General features: G+C 37.0%; 1 protein-coding gene across 1 annotated transcript; it reads right to left on the reverse strand.

Moving 5' to 3' along the window:
* Positions 1 to 1,416: 1,416 nt before the first annotated feature.
* LOC104414752 (pentatricopeptide repeat-containing protein At5g43790) lies at positions 1,417 to 5,565 on the reverse strand. The gene is made up of 2 exons (XM_010025917.3): positions 5,410 to 5,565; positions 1,417 to 3,565 (listed from the first exon to the last, which is right to left on the reverse strand). The coding sequence occupies exon 2, from the start codon at positions 3,333 to 3,335 to the stop codon at positions 1,545 to 1,547; it is 1,791 nt and encodes a 596-aa protein (XP_010024219.2). The 5' UTR covers positions 3,336 to 3,565; positions 5,410 to 5,565; the 3' UTR covers positions 1,417 to 1,544.
* Between the last annotated feature and the right edge of the window lie 13,095 nt (positions 5,566 to 18,660).

The raw sequence follows: 18,660 nt of genomic DNA on the forward strand, positions 1-18,660 counted from the left end.
TCTTTTATACTTTTCTCATTTATTAAGAATGTAGACCGTCCACTGGACGCTGCTTAGCTTGCCACTTTCGTGCGTGCTCTTAATTGAAGTAGACTTGCCTAATAATAGGCAGTTCCACGACCCTCCTCAATCAAAATTCTATGAACATTATTACATGCTAGCCATCCTTGCTGGCCACTACTTATAAAGCTACCAACTGAGCTAGACTATGGATCCACAAATCGACAAGATACATATGCCTATTGACATCCGTATATATGCACGAAAATTTATTGATAATGCGTATCAGCGTCTACCAAATCGATCGTGAAACGACATTGACTCGACTGGAGAAAGAAGTAGAAAGAAGAAGAAAGATCCTGAAGAAAAGGGCTGGCATCAAAGGACCGGATCTCCAAGCATTGGACCCACGCAATGTTTCGTTTAAGTTGGATGTCGAATGAACGTAGGACAGGGGGGCCTAGCTACATCCCTGGCTATAATGCTAGGATTGAAAAGTGTGGTTCTGACAAAACTTGAGTAGGTTTGAGATGTGGATCACGATCTCCGACTCAGTCCTTAACTCATGGAACACGATGATGCACCTGGTAATGTCGGTGGTGGCATACCAATAATGGCGATCGTCGATGCACGAAACACTGCTATCCATGACGTACTCTGAAATTATTAAAAGCGTAGAAAAGGAAGTCTTCACATTTTGTGATCGGAGGCTCTACCGCATCTTAATTTCTTCTCTTTTTTCATGTTGGAATATCTGGAAATTACAAGATTACTAATATCTAGTTAGGCGCATCGCCCTCAGATTTCTAGTAATGTAGCAATAGAATCGAGTGTTCGATGTCATGATCCGGCCTTAATAGTTAACGGAGCCGAAAAGCTTTGCACATCAAACCATGACCGAATATGAAATAAAACACCCTCTTGCTTTCCGGTATTCAACAATTAATCACAAGATCAAATTGGTTTACCAATAATCCGAGCAAGAGCAAGTCCCATCCCTAAAGCAATGGAGTCGACGCAAACAAGCAATTTTATTGGTCCTGATTCGACATGACATTAAAAAATTTCATGTCGACAGAGTCGTCTCAAGCAGAGTATTATTTGGTCCGAAAGCAATTTCACATCCACGGACAGGAGGTCATTGTACATGACAGCGTCACCGAATCATCTATTATTTCCTAATCTGCATCAGTATCACGAGTATCCGTCACCAAATCGTCTATTCTTTCCTGATCTGCATCAGTATCACGAATATCCATTTTTTACTAATTAGTTCTGAAATTATTAAAAGCGTAGAAAAGGAAGTCTTCACATGATCCGGGGCTCTACCGCATCTTAATTTCTTCTCCTTTATCAATATCTGGAACTTACAACATTACTAATATCTAGTTAGGCGCATCGCCCTCGGATTTCTAGTGATGTAGCAATAGAATCGAGCGTTCGATGTCAACCAAAAAGCTTTGCACATCAAACTATGATCGAATATGAAAGAAATCACCTCTTGCTTTCCGGCATACAACAATTAATCACAAGATCAAACTGGTTTACCAATAATCCGAGCAAGAGCAAGTGCCGTCCCTGAAGTGATGGAAGCGACTTCTATCTCTAACTATGATTTCTCTACCGTATATCAGCGAAATAAGCTTGGTACTCGCATGGCAGTCGCTACATACCCGGAGGTTCTTTATGACCCGGATGGGAACACGGGAATCGGATGCGATTAGAGCAAAAGCAATCGCAAGCCGCTCGCTATGATAAGACAGTGCATCTTCCTTCTCCTCCTCCTCAATGTCGAACAGCACGTCCATGGTACCTGGCTTATGACCATATGTTCGTAATGCTCTATTTATATCATCAAGCTTGGAATGGACCTCCTCTAACCGTGGGTGCGTTCGGTCACCAGTAAGGAACTCGTGCAGGGCGCCGTCGATCTCCACCAAGCTGCTTCCAGGGAATTTGTCGATAGTATGATCTTTCATGAGTCTCCTGACCTTATTCACATCTTCCCATCTGTTCATTCTGGCGTACAGATTAGATAAGAGGACATAGTTCCCGCTGGTCCCGGGTTCTAACTGCAATAACTTTTTGAGTGCAACTTCTCCCATCTCCAAATTGCCATGAACTTTAGCTGCCCCGAGTAAAGATCTCCAAACAACAGCGTTTGGCTTCATGGGCATGTCCCTAACTATTTCTTCAGCTTCCATTAGTTGTCCAGCTCGACCAAGAAGATCAACCAAGCAACTATAATGCTCAAGCTTGGGCTCGATCTCGAAAATCTCTTTCATAGAATTAAAAACTCTCCGACCCTCTTCTACCAACCCAACATGTGAGCAAGCAGAGATTGTAACCACGAAAGTCACATCATCAGGAATTAAGCCCTCAACTTTGATTTTGTTGAACAAGTCAAGCGCCTGATGCCCAAAACCGTGGAATCCAAATCCACCAATCATTGCATTGTAGCAGAATACATCCCTTCGAGGCAACAGACTGAACAATTGATATGCCAAATCCAAACATCCGCACTTGGAGTACATATCTACGAGTGCGGTCGCTACAAAGATATTCAACTGAAGATTGTACTTTCTAAGATATGCATGCGCCCAGACACCTTGAGCTAGAGCACCCAAATTAGCACAAGCACTAACGACAGCCACAAGGGTAACTTCGTTATGCCTTACTTTAGAGCCTTGCAATTCTCTAAACAAATTAAGGCATTCTAAGGACGATGTAGCATCCTTATCAGTTAGGATTCCGGCACAGGCGGAGCCATTACTACGTGCATAAGCATTTAATATAGAGTTCCAGGTAGCTAAATCTGGATTACTGATCTCATTAAACAAATATCTAGAGGTACCCACCTGCCCTAGTTTGGCATAAAAAACAAGCAAGGAAGACTGTACATAGTGATCATAAGGTGGCTCAAGGAACTTCAAGACATGGGTGTGTAAGGCTCGACCATGCTCTGCCCACTCAGAAGATCCACAGGCTTTAAACAGAGATGGATAAGTGAAGCTATTTGGTACAAGTGTCTTGTCACTGAGAATACGGTTGTAAAGAGAGAAGGCTATGCGAGTGTGATACTTGCAGTTGACTACTGAAGAGATGAGTGTGTTGAATAAGAAGATTGTTGGGTTTGGAATTTGATTAAATATGGAGAGTGCATAACTTAAGGATAGAGCTGACGATATGAGAAGGATACGGCTGAGAGGGTATGTGTGGACTGCCAGACCAGTTGTTATGGCTTGCGCATGAACTTGCTTAAAGGTCCTCAAGGTAATACATTTATCTAGAAGTTGAATAACTGGATGAGTGGATAAACAGGTTAGGGAGAACATGAACTCTTAATTCTCAATAATGGTCTCAACATGTCAATTTGATAGACGGCAGCTGCATTTCAATTTGCATCTTTAGGAGGGGAGTAAATGCGAACAAACAATGCCTCCTCAAATTTTGAGCACTTGCCTAATTGCTTTTATTTGCCAGACCTTCCAGAAAGTGGAGGACATAGTGGACTTTTCAGAGATCTGTGCACAACTTCTCCAGTGTAATGCTGCGGATAGAAAGCCTGGAAAACAAAGATAATTAGTTTGTCAAATTATATCATAAAACGAGACCATGAACCACTCAAGTGACACCCGCCATTTACCAATGATACCAGGATTATCCATCTGTGTATGACAGTCAAAAGGTGAAGAAACTCTAACAGAGGATGCCTTACATGTAGCTTAGCATTCCATTAGCAACCCTCAGATTAGTCATCTTCAATTCAAGACAACAATCAACTTAAAGCAAATATGATACTGACACAAGAAAAACACAGCAATTAATCTTCATCCTGAAGCAATCATTCTACTTTCTGCTCATTTTTCCTGATTTTCATTGCAAAATGTGGAACAAAAAGAGATCAAATGGAAAATAAGACATTGTCAAAGTTATAGAATTAAAATTACTTCTTTACTCTGAAAAGCCCACAGAACTGTGCAGACTACAAACAGATTAACGGACAAGGGCAAGTCATTTCAAAACGGACATCCTACTAAAAATAAAAGAGCCCTGCCTTTTGGAATCCAGTCTTTAGCGGGGTACAAAGGGACTACCGGTAAAGGAGAAGTACAAGAAGAAGAGTGCCTGCAATTATGCAGTACTACACATTTATATAAGAGTCTGTCTAACAGCATCAGTTAAACTTGCTCAGCTTTGCCAACCACTGTTTGCTTATTTTCAGGGTAAATAATCCAAAAATTGCACACCAAAGAAAATGCTAATTTGCATAACTGGATCCAAAGAACGAAAAGAAAAAAGAAAAAGGTCATGCTCACATGGTTCAGTTCTAATCCTACTTCACTTCTAATTACTGTTAAATAAAACGGAAAAATTATCACTTATCGCAGCTCAACTATGACAATGGGGCTTAGCAGCAAGCGAAAGAAATTCATTTGATAAACCACTATATAATTAAAAATGAACATTTTCTGTTTGTTTCAGAGGAGATACTCTACAGTATCATATATGTCAAGCTCCATATTCACAATATTTTAGCCATTTCTCTAGGAATTTTCACTGTGCCCAAAAAAATTACAACTGTTAGGTCAAACGTGCCCCATTTGAAAGAGAAAAACATTTGCTTCTCTGAATACGCACACAGACTGATTATTCTCATCAACAACTTCATATCTCAGATACAGATCTTCAATGAGATCTCTGATCATGTGAGATTGCAAGTACATAGTGCAACAAGAAAACTCCAATCGGATGACCCCAGTATTGATAGAAAAAAGGGGCATGTAATAATTGACAGGGGGTTATCAAAGTAAGCTGAAGAATTCAGAAGCAACTCCCAAATACAATCTAGGCAACAGAGAATTTTATGAAGTACTCAAATTCATCATAACTCCTTTTCCAAATTGAAAACCATCATTCTAGTAACTAATCGAGATGGATGTTTTCTTTCAGATTTAGACAAGTACCTGCGCATTTGAATACAGATTTTTAGTGTCTCTTGAACATTTCATAGAGCAAATGTAGTATATTCAGTAAACAAGTGAAGATTATGATCAAGGCACGAATAACAACAACCTGCCAACCAGACCATTCATTCGCCACTCAGGCATTTTCGCAAGCAGTTTACATGCACAACAAAAAGCATTTGGAGACCGCGCGACACCACACTGCGGCCGTGCCTTTTCACAGAGACCAAGTTCAAGGGCACCAGTTAAATGGCCCATCAACGCCACCCATCAAACGAACACAACCGCAGCATACTCAAAACTTCCCCCCCAGCCCACCAAATGCGTACGAGGAAGCAAGAAACATGGAACGGGGCAACAAATAGTCAGTTTTCAAAACAATTTATGCAAGAGAAACGGAACCAAAGAAGGGGATGATCACGTTGATTACAGATTCACATACCCATTTGAAACAAGCAGCGTCCACATGCTGCTGGAATTCATCGCTGCGGGTGATTCATTGGAGTTGCGGTATCATCTTCACTTGCAACGCGAGAGAACATTGGAATGACAGTTGCCCTGCAACTTTCAACCAACAACTTTATTTATTTATTTATTTATTTGCTACAGCAGTCGATATACAGTTATACACATAAGTTTTGAGGGATGAAGAGACAGAAGAGGGAATTTATTTTTTACCCTTTGATAATAAGAATTTGTCAAAATTTGATAAGTACGACCGCTTTAATGAAAGCTTCAGTAACTGGACTTTGGAATTATGGTTGCTCCAGAACTTTCGACTATTATGCAATACATCTTTAAAACTTCATTTGTTACCGCAGTTTTTTTTTGGGTCTGAAATATGGAATCTTCATTTAAGTAGGAATGTTAAGTGGACCCCTAAAATGGAGTTTGGTACATAGAAAGTCTAAAAGATAAACAACCCAATTTGAAGATAAAAAGTTGCGTCTACGGGTTTTGGCGATCCAATCCGCGATAAAATTAGCCTCTCTTTTACAGTGTTGGATGTGGAGCTTCGGGAATAAAGGAAGCAGCCTGACTCAATGACATACGCATGACTTTTAGGGAATAAGAAGAAAGAAGAGGTAATTTGTTTTTTACATTTGGATAATGAGAATTTGTCAAAATTTGATAAATGACCACTTTAATCAAAGCTTTAGTCTTCAAAACAGGGATTATACACTTTGAAAACTTTGGGATCAATGACAGCTATTGTAGAAATCTAATCTATTAAATAAATGACATTATGATTTGATGTCATGAAAATTTCGTAGGCTCACTATTAATTATTCAAAAAACTTAACTTGTTAGATGGATGAGTGATTTAATATTTTAATATTCTTACACGATTCACTACAATAGTCTAATATTGTAATGTTTATTTAGTTAGTCATTTAACAAGTGGTGTGGAGGTATTTGTTAAAAATTTTCAAATTACATAGGTGCTAATTCGGAATTAGATTTGTTAGCAATATTACTGATATTAGGATATTTACTTGATTCTACATATCTCTCAGGATTATACATATATCTTATTTAATAGTGCATATCATTGATTGATTGGATTTGGTAGTATGTTTTTCTTATGTTCTAAAATAGTTATCCAACAAAATTTATAAAGAAATTCAAGTACTATTATCAATATATATTGAATTATACCAAAAATTCTCTATTTCTCTCTTCCGCTTTATCATTCGCAACTTGGTATCAAGGCCGCCGATCCTTAGGAAATCCTAAGTGCACCGGTTGCAAATCGCACCCAGTACACCCTATAGCAAAATAAATCCATCCCACCACTCAATAGTTTTCACTTCGTGGGCACAAGTGTAATTTGAGGAAGCACTTCATTCCACAATAGTCATGTTTTGACACCAACGGTAATGACCATGTTCCCTTGTCAAGTTTTTTGTTTTTTTCCCCCACAGATTTGACTTTTTCTTTCAATGCTGATCGCATAGGCCACATCGCTCAATACTATTTTCCTAAACTAGCCGTATAAGCCGCTTGATGTTTTGACGCTAGTATAGGCTGCGTTGCTCAATTACTATTTGCAAGCCAGCCACATCAGCCACTTGTTGTTTCCCCTTCGATTCTTTATCATTCGCTTCTCATTTTGAGAAACCAACACCACCACCGACTAAATCTAGATGTTTGGCCATGAGCAGTGCCAAAGGCTACCTCATCTACCACGTCTCAAATGCTGCACACTATTTGACTTGATTTCTTGAAGCCAACTTAGTTACCTTGAGTTTAAGAGGATATTAGCGATATTAGGATATTTACTTGATTCTCCATATCTCTTTATCTCATTTGATAGTGCATATCCTCGATTGATTAAATTTGGTATTATGTTTATTTTGTTACCTTAAATAGTTATACAATAAAGGAAGTTGTTTTGCTGGAATTTCTCCCGTGACGAAATATCCTCCACTGAAAGTAGTTCTTTGCCTTTTGCGCTAATTCTAGATGGAGAATATCTCATGCCAAAGGAGATTATTTTCTTCAATTCAAATGGCATCAGGCAATTCCAGATCAAGTTGGAATTTAATTGATGGCCAGATTCAGAAATCATAAACTCAATAATGCAATAAGATATAAATAAATTATGCAGGAATTTAATCGACAACATAGCTTGAGAACATAAGAGTACAATGTTGAAATTTAATTGACAATGCGGCATCAAGATAAAGATACACGCCGAAATCCAATCGATGACGCGAATCGGAAAGCTACAACTGAGGAAATTCAAAGTATAATGCAAAAAAGAAAATTAAAAGATGAAATTTTGTTTGATTCGTGCTGGAGGCTTCTTGGTGGATGACTAATGGTATGTATAATGATTAGTGGTAATTGCTTTTCAACGGTTCCAATAGTTATAATCTCTTGAGTAACTCCTTACCAATTATCTCCACGTTTGTAGATTCGGCGTGTGCAAACTGCTTTATTAGTGTTCACTCCACAATCTTTCTTCTAGGTAGTAACTTCTCGTTTCTCAAAAGGTGTTTTTAATTTCAACCGTCCCATTGGATAATTTGATTTTCAAACCACAATTGTTCCCTTCAAAATTGTGCCTCTAGTCCCAATAGTTCTATTGGACGACTTGGTCTTTGAATAATAACTAGTCCCTCGAAAATTGTATGCCTCTAGTCTTAATGATCTCAAATTTCAAAACAGCTTGTTGACATTCCTTTAATGAATATTGCTAATATCCATATTAGCAACTATTTGTGATTCGTTGTCATACTTCGACAGCTGAATGTAGTCAATCGATATATACCAATCCTCACACTCATTGCTTGTATTAGTACTCCCATTATGCGCATGATCATCTATAAAAATTCTCAAGTGATGGTCATATGCTTATGCTAGACAAGCCATATATTGAGTGTCAAAAGAGGCTTATGTACTATTTAACAATACATATCGAATTATAGAGAAAATTCTCTATTTCTCTTTTCCGCTTCATCATTCTCAACTAAACTATGTTTGATTAATGGGAAGAGGGTGAGTGGGAGTTTGGGTTTGTTCCCCTAACAATTACCAAGAGATAAGCCATTTGCAACCGTTTCAAGTTCAAGCACAAACTCAAAAAATGACACAAATAATTCATAAATTTTGATTCAATGTGCAATGTAATCCCTAAATTTTTAATTTGTTTAATGTGGTTTATGAACTTTTGGTCTAATGTACAATGTTGTTATAAAATTTTTAACTTCAGTCCAATATTCAATGTAGTTCTTGAACTTAATAGTTCAATGATCATATTGAACAATTAAAATTCTAGAGATTACATTGCACATTAGGCCAAAGTTGAAAAAACGCATTATACAAATTAAAAGTTTAGGGACGATATTACATATTGGACTAAAGTTTAAAAACTATTTATATTATTATCCTTGTCAAAAACTAAATGCTTGCTTACCTAGAAAGATAAGGATGTATTACTGATAAGTTCAAATACCCAAATATACATGATCTATTAATACTCTAATAGACATAAATGTCACTCACAACGGGCGAGTCAGAAGGCATATAAATCCCGCAAAGCGTTTTTATCCTATGATGGTTAATCAATTTACAGCTGAAAATTCAAGGCCACGGTCAAATGCGACAACCACCCCCAAAATAATTATCCTCTTAAAGATTATAAATTTACAGTTCTAACAGATATCTAAATTTAAAACTCTTCTATCGATATTTCTTTTAATGACCAGAAAACCCATCTTAAATAAGTAACCTATGCCCCCTGAATTTATTGCATTAGCTGTTCGAGGGTTTAAATCATGGCCCATCACTAATTAAGGCCCAAATTAGAATTGCATAGGAAACGAACTCAGCTTAGGGAAATTTGACCAACAATAGAGCTTGACCAGAGGAGAGGAGAGAGAGTGCATTTGGTTCAGTTTTGGACAAAGTCTTTAGATAAATGCAAAGGTCCGTAGTTTAGAGGTTTTTTAAAAAGAAAATACTATTTGATAAAATGTCATTTAAAAGTGTATTGGAGAATAATCTTAGTTTAAGTAGCGTTGGGAAAAATCACACACTATAAAGCACTTTTTTTTTTTTTTTTTTTAAATAAAAAAAATGGAAACCAGAGAAGAACTCAACGACCAGTGGATGACCAGCAAGCCTGCAATGAGACTCCAGCGAAGCCAAATCTGGTGGCCGGCAAGCCAAATTTGGCGTCGACAGCCTCGCATGAGGTCGCTCGAACCCAGGTTGTTGTCACTTACATCACACGACCTCAAGTCAAGTCACTTGGGTTGCATGACACAAACGAGGTTATCGGCACCAAATATGTCTTGTTGGTAGCTAGATTTACACTCACTGGCAGCCTAAACCTTTGCTGGTGAGGTTGATTGAGGTAAAGACATTTATGAAATTATGAAAATGTAGTTAGGGCAAAGTTGGAAGAAAAGAATGTATTCACATTTCGGAATTACTCAAAGTTCAAAACACCTCTGGATCTACCTTAAGTTAAAGGCCTTTAGAGACATTTAGAAAGACAATTGCATCTTTCTAAAGCTCTCAAAAAATTTGCCAAGCATTTTTTGCATTTGCCGATGGAACCCAAAGTCTCTTACCAAAGCAGTTTCAAAACGGAGCAGAAATTCATCCGACTAATTCTCGATTTAAAAGGTAATTACAAAGTTAGGTCGATTGTGTACAATTTCCTTCACAATGATGTTGTTATGGGCTGATGATGGTGAAGAAAAGTCAAAAGAGAAGTTAGTAGTAATCAGCAAATGGACATGTGATAATTGAGTCGTCCACCAGCCCAGAACGCACGCACGCACTCAACTCTCCGGGAGTCCTCGCACTTAGATTCTTGTCGATTCAACATTCCATCAGGGCCCCATATGCACACTTTGAGCTCGAGTGAGGAATTGCGTAGCGATCCCGGTTGCTTCCCAATGGAATGAAGTTCGGATTGCCTCGGCGCATATTAATTTCGTCTAACACCAATCCGATAAGATGCAATCAACTTCCAAGTGAATGGACAAGAACATAAGGACAGAAAAAAGCACAAAATCCAACTTAGGATAAAGTTAAGTTGTCTACGAGAAAGAGGGAGATCACAATAGTGGCAACTTCTCCTTTCTTCATGTAAGCTAGGTCTTTTCATGAGAGTGATGAGGTACATCAAGTGAGAGTATGACTACACTAGAAAAGAGAAGGCTAAACGACAGCTACTCTCAAAACATCAAACATCATATCCCCTCAACGTGTGCTCATTCACGGCTATGTCTCTTTCAAGGTCTCAAACCTCTGCCTAGCCTGAGCTCCAAACCCGCAGGACAAATTTGGAATGATCCCGGTTGCGTCCTTATTGATACCGGCAAAATCAGGATACACGAAAATGGCATGCTGAAGGACTTGGTTCGGAATGTGCGAACCACCCGCTTGATCGACTGCAAGGAGATGCCAAAAAGCTTCACAGGAATCCCGCACGCCAAGTTTTTGTTAGAGGAGTTGCATTAGATGCATTGTTGGTGTCAAAGAATATTGTACTATTTTACCGAATCTTCGCACATGTTATCAATCCAATTGCTTTCATGTACAATTTCCTTCGCGATGATGCTAGTACCAAACAAAAATTTCCTTGACGTTATCGACGTCCTAGAAACAGAAGGAAAGGCTCATTGGAGTATAACCCGAATGGAGCTTGATACAAAAGAAAGGAGGGGTCCAGAAAAGATCGTGAAAACTGGATGTTAGTGTAGTACCACAAATCGTGAAGGGTATAGATAAGCCAAAAGACGTTTCGTGTGGGAGAGGAGGTGATAGTACAAAGTGAAAAGGAGAGATTGTTAGTTTCTGCTCAAAAAGACTTGTTATTGGACAAGCTTAGATCGATTGGTTACCAGAAATATCTCCTATGATGTACAATTTGTATCTCAATAGGCTTAATCTTGTACCATACAATAAGATTCGATAGCCCAAAAAAGTGTATATTGCATGTTTAAGCATTTAAATTAGCACATAGAAAAAAAGAGCTTACTTTCTTCTTCGAAGAGTAGTTTTGGGTTAATACACGTTTAAGTATTGTCACTCCTGCGACAGTACACATTTTCATTAAGTGTGTAAAAGTTTGCACTATATGCTGATCATAGTTGGAAATTTGAAGAGTCACGGTAACCATAGACACTTTGTGTGGAGTTAGCTGTGCAAATGGAGCCCCAACAATCTGTAATTAACATCTATTTGTTAGTTTAACATGTGAAAATAGCTAATTAAGATTGCCCTAGATCACCAAAATGCACAGACCAGGCGCTGCTTAGCAGTCAAACTTCAGAAGTAAGAGAAGGCGAAACCCTTGATCAAATCACTGGTTAAAAGCATGTGATACTTCATTGCAACCAAGGCCGATGAGACATAAGTCTCACGTGTTTGAGATATTGCTTGTAGAGTAAAATATAACATATTAAGTTTTCTGGAACAAGTAACGATCATCAAAGCATTATGAATTGCATTTCGCTAGTATGATACGCATCTGCTAATGACACGTATCTATAATTTTTTGATGTGCGGAATCATACCAACTTGGCAAACAAGAAACCATTTACTGTTGCAGAAGTGAAGTTTGCAGTGAAAATACGTTCATTGTCCGTTGGAAAACAGCGTCCTTTTTGGGTAGCGCTCACTATTTATTATAGTAAAGAAACCATATAATCTTAAAGTGAGATAAAGGAGTCCAAAGGGCTCTTAATCATGTCCGCGAGAATTTGATTCTATTGTTGACATAGAGAGGCGTTACAGTCAATGCAATGTCTAGAGCGTCCGACTGAAGGAGTTGAAGTTCAAGAAGTGAGAGAAGAAGCATATAGATGCTTTCATTTACACCTAAAAATAATTTGGGGGGTTTGTTGAGTGTTGGTGACACCTATAGCCGTCTAAATCTAATGAACTGCAGCATCAGAAAATGAAAAGCATGTCGTAGTCTCTTTCTCTCTCTCTCTCTCTCGCCCGCCTAAATTCAGCCAAAATGGTTGTGCAGTCTGTCGTGAACGGAGGAGTAGCAGAACTTAAAGAGATTGCATGAAAAGGCTTACCCATCAGTCTTTTTCGCTCCCATCATCTCTCCTTAACTTTTTTTCCACAAGAGAAAGAATGAAAGAGAACACTCGATTCTCTCAGAATTTTGGGAAGTGCAAGCACTTCTAAGGTCTTTGTTCCTGTTCACTGAGCAGATGCTTGGGATTTGCTCTATGGCAGCAAAAGAGGGAGGCTTTTTCTTCACATTGTGATCCCGAAATTTAAACTTCTGTTTTCAATTCTGAACTTCCGAGTCTCTTCAGAGGATACACTTAACAAAAAACTCGAGTTAAAATCCAGACTGGGTTGTTTGTATGTTTTCGCTAAGGTTAAAAATGGAACTGAAGAGTTACAGATAAGTCTTAACAATAGCAAAACCAAGAACATATGTGAGAGAGAGAGACATGGGGAGAAATGGAGAAGAAGAGAATGTTGGTACAGATGAAAATGGCGACCAAAAACATTCTTTTCAGGGGCACATAATTTCTTTCACAAATGTCATGTCATGTCCTGTCCACTACACATCAAAACTCATTTAATATGAGTACCAAAGTCCGAAGAAAAATCCTAACCAGAAACTACTGGAGTACGTCTTTGATTGTTCCACTGATCGGACATCAAGAAATTATATCTTGCCTTGTTGAAAAGGGTTTTAAATAAAAGAAGGCACTGATACAGATGTAATCTCTCTCTTTTTCTGAAGCACCCTCTTCATTTCAGGGTCAGGTTTACTGAAAATTTAACCTTCTGTATGATAGTTTGGAAGTATGGGCAAGAGTAAGCAGAAAACTGTTGTACCTCTCAAAAGCAAAGAAACCTGATATGAGCTCGAGAAACCCTAAATCACCTGTTTCATATATCACCATTACTACAGAAACCAGTGAAAGTGAAAAGGCTTGGATCTGCAAAAAAAGAAACTCGGGACCTGAGACACAGCATAACATGAGATGAGATTCATCAAGTACAGTTGGAGAAGGAAGATGCGTATCTAAGCAGGTTAACTAACTCCAAAAAGGGAGCTCACTCATCAAAGCCCTAGAAAACAGATCTCAAAATCATCATCGGACCGCCCCGAGACCCAAAAAAGACATTCTTGTGCCACAAAAAACCCGAACTCATCAACACTGCATAGAAAACTGAGAACCCGTGAGTCTATGACTGAATCTAATCACAAATATGGCCAGTAAGAAACAGAAATGACAAAAACCCTTCTTTCTAGCACTAATATCCATGGCAGACTAAAAAAGAATGCCCCTAAATTAGTTTAATGCACATAATGAAGAAGTTTTTACCTTTTCTTTTTCCTATCTAGGGTTCCGAAATGACCAAAACCCTAGAAAAACTGCGACAAATTCTTCAACCCAGCCATGTGAGTGATTCTAGGGTTTCTGGAGATGCCAGCAACAGGTGAAGATGCCACATGATCTGATCCATCCTCAAGTCAAAGAGGGAGGTTGAGATCATGCTGGCAGCTTCAACCGATGCTGGTCTCTCAATATCATCAAGGTCTTCATATCTCTCTCTACACAGATCTTTTGCGATGGTGTTTTGCTTCTTCCTAATGGAGTCGCAATGAGAAGTGAAGGGATAAAGGGGGTTTATATAGAAAGGGTGCAGGAAGAAATTGGGAGAATAAATCTCCTCCAAGGGAGAAATATTATTGAAAAAAAGATTTTTATTCCATCCAGGGTGGATTTAGAATATTTTATCAAGATTCTTTCTAACTAAAATATACAGACTCGTAATATGGATATTGTGAAAGGAAAAATCATGTATAATGGAGGAAATTTGCGGAAACTACATGTATGAGTTTTGGAGCTCCTTCGTTTCCTTGCATGTAATTGGCTCATCTGCTTAGAATAAAGTCTAGACAATTAATTTTCTAATATTCTACATGGACCTTTATATTATTCATGAAATGCTAGATAATTAAGTTTCATGTCAATATATATTCATAAATGAGCTTGAAAAAAAAAATATCAAGACTAGAGGTAAGATGACCGTACATATTTAAAGATAAGACAAGTTGCTTCATTTATACGACAGATTTTTAGAGCGTTATAAATGATAATGAATTCTTCCCATTAGCTCAAGTAAAATTAAATAATAAAAAATCTATATCAGGTGCTAGATGAGAATTGAAATATTGAGTTTGTGAAAGATACAATTAAAGTGAAATCAAATAAGAAGAAAGCCCAGTTGAAACAAAGGAAGGAAGGGTGGTCCCCAAGTGAGATGCATATTGAATATTGTCACGCCCCAGGACTAATGCAGACAGGTTTGTGAGTGTTCCTATATTTTGTAAGAGCATTAATAACTTTTAGGTCGGACCTGAAAGGAGAGGGGACCCTTTAGCATGCATGCATCTCTCTCTCTCTCTCTCTCTCTCTCTCTAAACGTGACTTAGGGGGAGATAGTGTAGAAGCTACAAGCATATGTTGGGGGACCACCTTTTGTCATTTTGATTTTTGTTGGTTTTTGTCATGTTTTCACAGATTTTGCATTATGCTCACAGCTTCTCACAAAAAGAAGAAAGGGCAAGAGCATCTCTGCCTTAGATAACAAGTGCCATGCAACATTCTCTCTCTCTCTCTCTCTCTCTCTCTCTTCACAGGTGCATTTAATTTCATATTCTATTTAAGCCCTCTTTTCTTGGTTCAGTGGAGATGCCTTTTCTTGGTAAGTTATATTCTATCAGGTAAATTTCTTTGGGTGCCTTTTGCTTCTTCTGCAATCTGATTGGGGGGGTGCCAGCTGCATAGTAAATGCTTACAGAGACATCTGATGAAGACAACCCTAGAAAATGACTGATTGTGTATTTCTCAAAACAGAACATTGAATTTCTTTGCACTTGCTTGATGTCGATTACACACCAAAGTCAGGCGTGCGACGATGTAGAGAGAAACCCTAAGATGCCCAGCGTGAAAAGTATATTTATTGTCTCTGTTCTATATGGTCTCTATCTACATGCCAAGACTAACATCTTATCATTAATTTTATTAGAATTAAATTGGTGCATCATGAGAAAGTTACTGGCTGTACGATGTCAATTTTGCATGGACAGCATAGTTTTAAAGTTTAAGAATGTTTCACATGTTATTTCCATTCTCTTTGAGATCTTGTATCATTCCTGTAGTGAACATAAGTTGAGCACCATCTAATCTACTTAAATATATGTCAAGCGGCGCTTCAAAGCACCTCCAATATGGCACTCTCCCACTACTTTATATATCTTAAGTTCTTTTTATTTTTCAATTTTTTTCTTACCCAAAAAAAAAAGATTTCCATTTAATATTCCGTATTCAATTGGAACAGACATATATGTCTATACACCATCCTTTCTTGCTATCCTATTTGAATTCTATTGGTAAATGTTAAGTTAATTGTTTAGACAAAATGGACTGAACAAGTCAGTCTTTCATTCTAATGCTAAAGCATGTTAACCTATTCAGATATTTAAGTAAAGTGACTAAAATAACATTGGAGCCATTAATTAACTCAAAGAAGTTAACTTTTAGATAATTACACTAAAATGAAACTTAAATTTACAATGAATTTGAATCAAAATGAAATTCTAAAATGTTGAATAATTAATAGTTGACACTAAGCGAAGTTTTGACCAAAAAAAAAAACTAAGAATATTTTTTTTTTTTTTTTTGGGTAAGAGAACTAAGAATAATATTAATAGACTAATAGAACAAATTTTGTTCTAATAGACTAAGGGAAGTTCAATTTTAGTTAATATTAAGTGAAGTTTGTTTCAAGAATCATTATAAGAAAGGCACCCTGAAGTGACACAATTTTTGCAACTGTGACCGTAGGTGACACATTTTTAAGTTTGCCACCTAAGCCTTAGGTCATACCTTAAGGCAGTTGTCACCATTGATTCAATCAAAGAGGGAACAATCTTGAACATAAGGTGACGAATTATGGAGACAAACATGAAATTTTGTCACCTTAGGCTAGACCTAAAGCAGCAAAATCATGGTTATATCACCTTAAGTTTGACATAAAGCGATGAAGTTATGGTTTTGTTGCCTCGCCTTGGGCCTAAACCGCAAAATTCAAATTTTATCCCCATTGAGGAGGGAAATCTAACCTACAGTGTCAAAAGTAAAATGTTGTCGTCTTGGAGGTAGATCTAAAGTGACAAAATAATTTTGTTCATTGCCTTTGGGTATGATATAAGGCGATTAAGTGACGAATATATTTATTTGTTACCTTTGGTTGACCCTAAGATGACAAACCTAAGAATTTTGCCACCTCTAGTTTATCGTAAGGCGACAGAAATCATTTTCTTAATTTACTTTTGAGTGTGCCTAAGGCAACAAAAGTAAGTTTTGTCGCCATTGACTGAAATTTAAGGCGACAAGAATAATGTTTTATCACAGTTGGTAAGGACTGCAAAAATATGTCACCTCTGTCTAAGGCTTTTTGCAGTGAATTTCAAATTGTTGGATTATGTTGTGGATTATTTCTTAAATGTATGTTCTGCAAAAGAAAACACACATCACTCATCCATTTATAAATATAAAAAAAAATTCTACATTGACAATGAACCTAATAATAATCCTATATAATATAGAAAAAAAAGGTACAATGATTTGATATCAAGTGAGAGAAATTCTATCACTATGTTTAACTGAATTTCCAAATAAGTCATTTGCACAAAAGTTTCTACTCATAATAATCCACAGATTAAATATACTATTTTTTGTACTTTTTATTTTTTTTAAATTTCATTTTACAGAAAATGCCACACTATCGATCTAGTTAGGAGGAACTTTCAATATACAATATTAATATTTTTAAAGATTATATCATGCTAATCGAAAAGTTATCACGTTAATGGCATCAGCTTTATTCTTGACATAATCTTTCATGCATGTGAAAATTTTCTTCAATCTATATTTACCGGGTATGGTTCCACACAATCACCATATTCACAAAAATGGGAGAAAAAATAAAAGAAACAGCGAGAATAAAGCTATCTCACTAACCATGATACAAACTTTACTAAATAATGCAATTTATATAATTCTCTTTCTCCTACTTTTTATTTTCTCAAGAGTTCATAGGCAATGATATATTGAAAAGGCCCACTAGTAGCTTTTACTGCCACATCATTTAGCAAGAGACTTATAGGAAGATTTTCTAGTATTTCTAGCATTACTCAATGACTAAGATTTTATGGTAAATAAGATCGCTTTGAATGTAGAGATCGACCTAGTTTGGGATGACTATCAGCATTCATATTTGATAAATTGACAAGATTATGTTTTGCTACTTGTGAAGTTATCACGGTAATGAAATAAGCTTTATTAGACTCTAGATGAATCGTTCGAGCATATGAAAATTTTCTTCAAGATTTTGTATACTTGTTACTCTCATGGTCCCTGAATATAAATCACCATTTTAAAACTTTTGCAATGAGGCAAAGTTGTAATTGAATATACCTTTCGATTGAGTTGATAAAGTGGGTCGATCCTCTTATCAAGAAACAATTATTGTACTTAGTATAATATATGTATAAATGGAAATTTAGTGACTATAGCCTCACTCTAAAAGTAAAAACGCTTGTTCATTTGGAAATGAGTGGGGGTGGCATTGTCATAGACAAAATTCAAATTAAAGTCCAAACTCTAAGACCATGAAACCAAATCTTACATGCAATATTATTAGTGATTCAAAAAATCCTAAATATACAATGGCAAATATAGTCATAAGATTTTAATTTGTCTACTTTAGTCTTAAACCTTTTGATGATCTTTCAAAATGGTTATTTCAGCCAATTTTGGTCCCATAAAAGGCTACGTCAACAACATAATTGGCATTCATTTAGACTAAATTGGCCGCCGTACAATAGATTTAAGACTTTTCAAACAATTTCCGTATACAAAGCTATGTCAACAACATAATTAGCATTGGCAAACATTTTTTCCTCCTCATGTTAAGACTATCCTTCATAATCTTTTCAAGGAAAATAATTATCTTTTAAGATGATTATCCTAGAGGATGCCTTCATAAATTCAAAATTGGCAAGGCATGAGAGGCCACCTCAAAAGTAACACTATTGACCCTAGAAAAGTGTCACACACTAAAACATCCGCAAGTGGTCCAATTTCTACGCATTTAGACGTGCTCCACAGTATAATTA

The sequence above is a fragment of the Eucalyptus grandis genome, chromosome 8 (genome assembly GCF_016545825.1).
Source record: "Eucalyptus grandis isolate ANBG69807.140 chromosome 8, ASM1654582v1, whole genome shotgun sequence".
Classification (NCBI taxonomy): domain Eukaryota; kingdom Viridiplantae; phylum Streptophyta; class Magnoliopsida; order Myrtales; family Myrtaceae; genus Eucalyptus; species Eucalyptus grandis.